This window comes from Heliangelus exortis, chromosome 1 (genome assembly GCF_036169615.1).
Source record: "Heliangelus exortis chromosome 1, bHelExo1.hap1, whole genome shotgun sequence".
Lineage (NCBI taxonomy): Eukaryota > Metazoa > Chordata > Aves > Apodiformes > Trochilidae > Heliangelus > Heliangelus exortis.
Window position 1 is genome coordinate 165,390,680 of NC_092422.1, and position 8,192 is coordinate 165,398,871.

Consider the following 8,192-nt stretch of genomic DNA (forward strand, 5'->3'; position numbering starts at 1 on the left):
TATGCATGATAAAAAAGAGATGAGTAGAATTAGAGCTGCAAGGACACTCATAGAAAGGCAAGATGCTAAGTTGCAAGAGTCTGTTATTAATATGGATTTTGTGTATGGTTTGCAGTAAAAAGAGAAAAATTGAAAGAGTTGACATTAAAAAAAAATAGTGATGTTCTAAATTGCATTATGGAATGTTCCAACACACACTTAGTTCAGTAGACTATTTTTTTTTCTTCTATTTTCTTCACAATTTTAAAAATAATAATTACCTATGAGCCTCATTTGCAGTATAAACTGTTCTATAGTTAGCAAGTAATTCATGATACATTTATTTCTCTGAAGAAACAGCAGATTTGTACTATACCTAATTATGATCCTGTAACTTTGATGCTTAGGTGCATGAAATTAAGGAAAATTATTTTACTGTTCAGACAATATTCACTCAACCATTCTTTACATGCTATAGTCTTAATTTTCCTCCTTTCCTCCTCTGAGCCAGAAGGAAGTCTTGAATAGAATTATCAGACCAGGCTTTTACTGAGAACCTGTTATTACAGAATAGATAGTATTATTTATGGTATTCATCAGCTGTTGGAATTTCATAAATGGGGATATTTTTCTTCCACTGTCAGCAGCACTGGAATGGGAGATGTCCAGAAATTTCTTGAGCTGCCTTTGAGGTCTTTTCATCTGTGGCCCACTCTAGGTTACCCTGGCAAATGTGTTCTGCCCAAAGACTAATTTGTTTTGAACATCTAGTGAGTAGAAGAAATGTGGAAAACTTTGGTTGCATGTAATTATATGTTGCTGTTTTAAAATAAAATAAGTGAATTCACATACAATTACAGCCAATTTCCAGCAGCTACTCACTAATTAAATTAAAAAGTCTGCAACTGCAGAATAATTATACTTTAATGGCACATTTAGTACAAGAAAGTGAAGAGAGGCTAATGCATTGTATTTATGATATAACAACTATGTTAAAAAATATATCAGCATAAAGGGAGTAATTATCTTCCAAGGATGAACAAATTAATTCAGCTCAACACCTAGGATACTAAAGGTTTTACATCCTTTTTTTTTTTTTTTTAACTTGTGTTGTTAAACAGCATCAGAGCTAATTTTCCGTGCGTATTAATTATTAACTGAAAAATTGATTAGACTTGATTTGCACTCATTCAGTGTGTTACTGTTCTCTTAGGATTTTAAAAATCAGATGTCTAGTGCTGTCAGACCCCCTCTTCTTATTAAGACCTTTGGTGCAATACTTTGCTTCCCAGCCACTGAAATGAAATAGCTTTTACTATACCCAAAATTAAGCATTTCTGGGAATAGCATCACTAGCTACTAGCTAAAAAATGCCTTTAGCATTCAGGAGGTTTATTCTCTCCTGAATGTACATAGATATATAAGTGCCATTAATGGTAATGTCTGGTCTGTGCTTGCACATAACAAGTATTACCTTCTTACATAGAGGTAAATATGGTTCACAATGCATGTTACTCAGAGTAGTATTGTGTGAACTGGAAGTTAATGGAAGAAAAGGAGAGAAAAAAAAAGGAGAGCATGCAAAATAATAACAATTCTGGCAAGGGAAAGCAGTTAAGAACTCCAAGCACATAATCATAAAAACTAAGAATATGCAGCTTGACTTCCTGTTCAGTCTGTATAAACAAAATGACCTTTGTATATGATTAGCCACCTGTTACAGAGCAGAGATTTGAACAGTTATCTGATTTTTTTCTTCTTGATATCACCTATTTAGTCTTTGTAACACTATGTATTGCTTTTATAGGGATATTTTCAGCACACGGTTGTACAAGTTGATGATGGGGAGCAGATAGGCCTGTAGATTATGATTTTTCTGAGTGACTAAATAGAACACATTTGCACTTCCATAAAGCCATGTAACTTGAACAGTCTTGTATGCATGGGAATACTTGTTTTGCAACCTGCAGCCTATCACCTTAGTTCATGCATTGGCAGAGCTGGCTGTGATAGAAATAATAAATCACAGAATGGCTGAGGTTGTGAGGGACTTCTGGAAGTTCAGCCCCCATACTCAAGCAGAGATACCTTGAGTTGGTAGTCCAGGACCAGATGGCTTTTTAGTATCTTCAAAGATGGAGACTGTGCAGCCTGTGCCAGTACTCAGTCACCCTCACAGTACAGGTGTTTTTCCTGAGAGGAAATTTCCTGTCTTTCAGTTTGTGCCCACTGCTTCCTGTCTTGTTATTAGACATGACTTGGAAAGATGCTGGGTCTATCTTTGCACATTCTGTTGTGGTCTATCCCCAGCCATCAAGGAAGCCCCATACAACTCTTCACCCACTTATCCCTGGTGGGATGGGGAGAGAATCAGGAGAATAAAAGAGAGAAAACTCATGGGTTGAGATGAAGACAGTTTAATAGGTAAAGCAAAAGCCATGCGTGCAACAAAAGCAAAACAAGCAAATGTCACTCCTTCCCATTGTCTGGCAAGTGTTCAACCATCTCCAGGAAAGCAAGGCTCCATCATGTGTAATGGGTACTTGGGAAGACAAATGCCATAACTCTAAACTTACCCCCATTCCCCTGCTCCTTCCTTCTTCTTCCCCCTACTTTTATTGCTAAGCACGATGTGATATGGTGTGCACTATCCCTTTGGTTGATTGTGGTCAGCTGTCCCAGCTCTGTCTCCTCCCAACTTCTTGTGAATCCCCTGCCTCCTTGCTGATGGGGCAATGTGAGAGGCAGAAAAGGCCTTGACTCTGGAAGGACTGCTCAGCAACAATGAAAACACCCCTGTAGTATCAACACAGTGTTTACAGCAAAAATCCAAAACACATCCCCATACCTCCACGGTGAAGAAAAATAACTCTATCTCAGCCAAAACCACCACACCCTCTCTTCAAAGACTTGTACACATTGATGAAATACTCCCCGCTGAGTCTCCTGTTCTGCAGGCTGAATCTTCTCAGCCTTTCATCTCAGCCTTTCTTCATTTGAAAACTCTCTACAGTCCTTATTTTCCTTAGCAGCCCTTTCCTGGACTCTGGACAGTAGCTCTTTATCTTTCTTGTACTCTGGAGCCCCAAACTGGACCGCATGTGCAGCCTCACCAGTGCTGGGCAGAGGTGCAGGATCACCTCCCTCAACCTGCTGACAATGTTTCATTGTCAGTATAGCCCAGGATATCATTACCCTTCTTTGCAGCGAGGGTACATTGATAGATAGCTCATGGTCTACATGGTCTCTCAAAGGTCATCTGGCACTCTCTCTTTTTAATAGCCAAGGTTTTCTCTGTGGGTATGTAGGCAGAATAAAGAATTCAGATGAGTTCCATGGACTTGTCCCAATCAGCTGTGCCTCTGAGGAATCTGTCCTCTATTTCTGCTTTGATTTTGGTCTGCTCTGTTTGGAAAAAGTAAGAAGCTTTGACCTCTGCATCTACATAGACTCTCTGGAAGTCTCACATCTTTTGATGTGTCTGCAGTGTGCTTTATATCAGTTGATTTATCACAGTTTTTTTATATATATAAATATATAATTTTCTCTGTGTGTGTGTGTATCTTACATGAAGCTAGTGAAAATCCACCTGCAGAAGATATTACATTTTGTAACTTGGTGGCACCTGGGTCCAGGAGTAGAATTCCTGCCTGTTACAATAAAGCAAAACATAAATAACAATAAGATGCTGTGTCAACCTTTTGAGCTTTGGTGCAGGGCACAGAAATATGTTGCCTGACTTTTAAATTAATTCGTCATTACTTTTTCAGGCAATCTTCCACTATAGAAAGGGCCACATGAGGCTGTTACTAGCAGCAAGAACAACAACAACAAAAAAATAAATACACAAACCCCTGTATTATAAAAATCACAAAGCACAATTTTTTTGTTGCCTCCTTAAGTGCAGTTGCTAGAAACAATTTGGTGGAGAAGGCAAACAGAAATAATGAAGTCCTTGAACAGTCTTTTTAATATTCTGCTCTACATTCATGCTCTGCAGAGCTGGGGAGAGCTGTATGCAAACAGTTTTGCTGAGGGCAAAAGAATGTTTCATCTTGAAGGACCACGAACCCTCTCTCTGAGATCAAAATGAAAAGTATATGCCCTTTGATGTCACAAAGTGCCACTGCAACCATTCCAGTGGGTTGTTCCTCCAGAACTGGGATGTTTTCCCCTGACACAATTTGATATTAAAATGTTGCATGATCATTAATTGTATCGACTGACACAGCAGAAATATTCCTTAAAGTTATGTTTCTTTGATATGATGGATTATTTTTTTTTTCTTTTAGTGTTTAAAATTCAGATCAGACACAGGGAAAGTCCAATTATTTCCCCATGAAATACTTCCTCTCCCACGCTATCTGGTCCTCCTCTTCCACTCCTGTTTCATGTTAGGATGGGTGAAATCACTCTGAGTGAACTCCTTGGTAGTTATTTTATAACATGTCAATAACAGGATATGTCTATCTCCTGTTTATGAATGCATAATTTTTGTTCTGTTTCTCCACAAAGTAATTATTGCTTGCTAAGATGCATTTAGCCCTTAACAGGACATTGCATTTTAAAGTAGCATACAAAGAACAGAAGAATACATGTCCAATATCAGTCACTATTATACTCAATGGCTAACATTTTAAAAGCATAGTTATTACCATGAAAAAGTTCTAACATTGAAAAAAATGAGCAAAATACAGAAATTCTTGAAACCAAAGCTTTTGACATTTGTGGGTTGGTAATTTGTGACCTTTGGATTTTTGTGTTATATTTTTAAACACAGTCGCATTTCAGTTTTGCCTTGTCAGGTCCAACATGATCAAAGCACTTAACTACACAATTTAAACTGGGGAACAGTCCCATCTATTACCATTGGGAATTATTCATTTGTTTAAAAACAATTGAAAGAGCTTTGCTTGGCACAGGTCTTGTATTTCAGTCTTACTTTACAGTACTTCAGAAGTAGATTCGCTGTGTACAGTTCTGATTTTCTGATTTTCTTTTCTTTACAGGTAACCCGATAGGTAAAGACAAATCAAGTAAGTCTCAAGGCTGATAAAGTTAAATGCAACACATACGAATTTCATTCTTCCAGGCAATCCTTGAAGTGAAATTTTATGTTACTGGGGTGTGTCCTTCAGAATCAATTGTTTCAGTGTGAACCTGGCTTGCAGTCACCAACAGCCTTGAGAACAAAACCAATGGAAAGTTATTTTGAACTTCTGTATCACAAAGATTTCAACTGATTAAACTGTGTACACTTGTAAAATTGCACTTGCTGAGGAATTTGCAGCTGTAATCACAAGAGCTGATATTCAAAAGGTGCAGAAAAAGCAGCAATCTCTCGGATTCTCCATTCCGGACTGATGGCTTTTCATCTTGATGAAGTCAACTTCCAAAGTGTATTGGTTCCTTCTCTCTAAAATGATCCCTGGTCTGCCATTCAGATTGCTGGTGGGACTGCACGCTGCTTTAATTAAATTTCTGTTGCAGAAATTGTCCTCTGGCATGGCGCAGTTTTAGACATTTTTATTTGTATTCTAATCTTGGAGCTCTCAAAGGAACATATTTCAACATCTTGAAGTTGCTTTTGTTATAGGAATGGAAATATATATCCATTGTTAATAATTATTGTTGACAAGTAATAGTTATCTGAATACATCAGTCATATTAGAATGTATAGTCAGGTTGACATGTTTCCCTAAGGCTAACCAACTACTGCAGCTTTTTGGCAGTTTAAAAAGTAGTGGTCAAAACTCAATTACCACTTCCATTTAGTTTGAAGGGGATGGGTGTTCCTGATATGTACTTTACTTTCCCAACCTTTTATTCTTTGAAATTCATGGTAAACAGTCAATGACAGTATTTCATCCCTTTTTATAAAGGTAGGCAGGGATGTAAAGGAGTTTTGCAATTATGAAATTGGATGGTAATCATTCAGAATTTTTGTCTTTATATTAAAAAATAAAATCTCTTGCTTGAAACTAAGTACTATTGGATGCTTATATAGATGTCTGCTCAGACTGTTTGCTATAAAAGAAAAAAGTCCTAATGCCCTCCCAGATTTACAGATCGTGGGTATTTTGCTTGCTTACAATTGTCCAATTCAGATCTGATCCTTGCCAAAACCATATTTCGTTTTTTTATTTTCTGTTTCAGTAGCAATTTTTGAACTTTGTGATGTGCTGTTACATGGAGAAAAATCCTCAATATTTAGAGGCCTTAAGCGTCTATGAGCTTTTTTTCTAAGTTATTACAGAATGTATAATTTTATACTCCATTTAATGTATATTACACCATCTGTAATATTGATACAACAGAAATTTGGCAATTCCTTTCAGTGACACTGCATAAGCATGCTGACTAGAGAGGGTGAGGGTGTTCTGACTGGGTGTGTTGGTGCATTGAGATAAAAACCACACACACTTAATGATAGTCAAAATATATATAAGAGCAAGCCTATATAGAATTCCTGTGTGGTTTCCAGACTCTCAGAAAAAGAAGGAAATGATTTTATCATTACAAGCCATCGACATGACTAGGTAGTTATATATGAAGTTCTATGATGGATGAACACCCTGGAGTGCTCTGCTTGTCACAGTAGCCCCTGCTGTTCCAAAACTATTTCATTACCTCTGCTGTATTATTGCACAGGAGAGCTTAAATAAAATAAATGACTGTTGGGAATAAAATAGAGAAGTATATTCTATCATTCTGCTGAGAAATAATAAAAAATTTTGGCAGGGAAAGATATTCTTTTCTGATTAAAATTTAATTAGGATAAACTCTTTGTAGCAGCAACTAGGTATCTCAGTATTTTAGGATGGTTAATATTGTATGGATTTGTGCTAACAGGTGCAGGACAGAAGGTAGCATCTTAGAGAGATTGTCTGGGACAGTGCAAAGTGTAAATGTGCTGTTTTGTAAAATCTGAATATGGCCTCTCTTTGGTCAAAATTCTACATCATGCTTCTCAATATTTGTTTTATTTGTTTCTTTGTTCTTAAGACAACACTGAAAATACTGCATTATATACAAGTGTAACACATGCTTATCAATAAGTGAAAATAAATGGATTTTCAAATATACTGAATAGATTATCTGCAGTAGATTAATGTTGTGAATATTCATAACAAGTGAATAAAATTGTAATATAAAATAGAGTTCCCTGTATGGGTGTGCACTTTGCAGATCTCTTCTGTTTGCCCATGGAGCAAAATAATTTTTCTTCAGAGAATCTCAAGGATTATATTAGTTTTGTATGTCTTCAGTAGAGCTGGAAGTATCTCCTACCACTCTGAAAGGTCTTTTACCAGAGGAAACTGGTACCTAGCACAACTCTTCTTGTATTATCATGGGAGATTATGGTAAGTATGTTGTTGCTTTCAGGCCAGGCAGAATAAAAATGTTAAAAATGTTCTTTTCTTAAAAAAATTGGAATCTTGAAAAATTCTCATTTAGTCCTTTATAGTAGCAACAGCATATGGTGGACATTCCTGAAAAAGTAATGTTTCAGGTTAATTTGTTGAACTGTTTAAAAGAAAAGAAAAGAAAAAAAAATCAGCCAGTTCAACAGTGAACTCTGCTTGTGCATTTCAAAGCAAGCTGGGAACCCTATTTCAGATGCCCTTAGTGCCTACCTTAGTGCTATGGTGGAAAATTTAGTACAGGCGACTAGATCAGCCATTGGTGTTTAGGCTGTAGGCATGGGAAGATGCATCCTGATTCAATTACTCCTTTATGCCTTTTATATGACTTCCCAGATTATTTGACATATACAGATTCATCCTATTGCAAAGATGCTCAGGCACTATGATCAGCTGAAAATCCATGTTACCCTTTGAATTCAGTAATCATCAAGAACTTGGAACTGCAAGAGAAAATGGGTTCCCATTCTGCAGATTCATATGGCAGTGCATTGCTACAGTAATAAAACTCACTGCTTTCTTCAAACCTTTTAAAAAATGTATTGGCCCAGTCACAAAGCAAAAAGGAAACCCTGATATGAGTCTTAATGAATATAAATATAATGAATATAAAATAGGGCTTAAAAAACATTCAAGACTGTCTTAGTTCTCTCTGGGTTATTGGTCATAAGTAGGTGCTAATCTTTGATACATCTGCAGGTACCACTGTTACTACCTTTATATCCACCTGTTATCCTACAACCTCTGAGTCTTCTTGTCTATCCTAAATCTCCTAAAACTTGGCTTTCC

The 8,192-nt window shown here is 36.7% G+C and overlaps 1 protein-coding gene across 2 annotated transcripts in view; it reads left to right on the forward strand.

The window, feature by feature from the left end:
* Window positions 1-7,140, forward strand: part of TAFA2 (TAFA chemokine like family member 2) — a 184,999-nt gene extending 177,859 nt beyond the window's left edge. For both annotated transcript variants that reach the window (XR_011723903.1, XM_071733515.1), the window contains one exon: window positions 4,989-7,140. Coding sequence is in view for 1 of the 2 variants with exons in the window: in XM_071733515.1 (XP_071589616.1) it covers window positions 4,989-5,000 (12 nt within the window). In the remaining variant the exon portion in view is untranslated. The remainder of the gene's footprint in view (window positions 1-4,988) is intronic.
* Window positions 7,141-8,192: the final 1,052 nt, after the last annotated feature.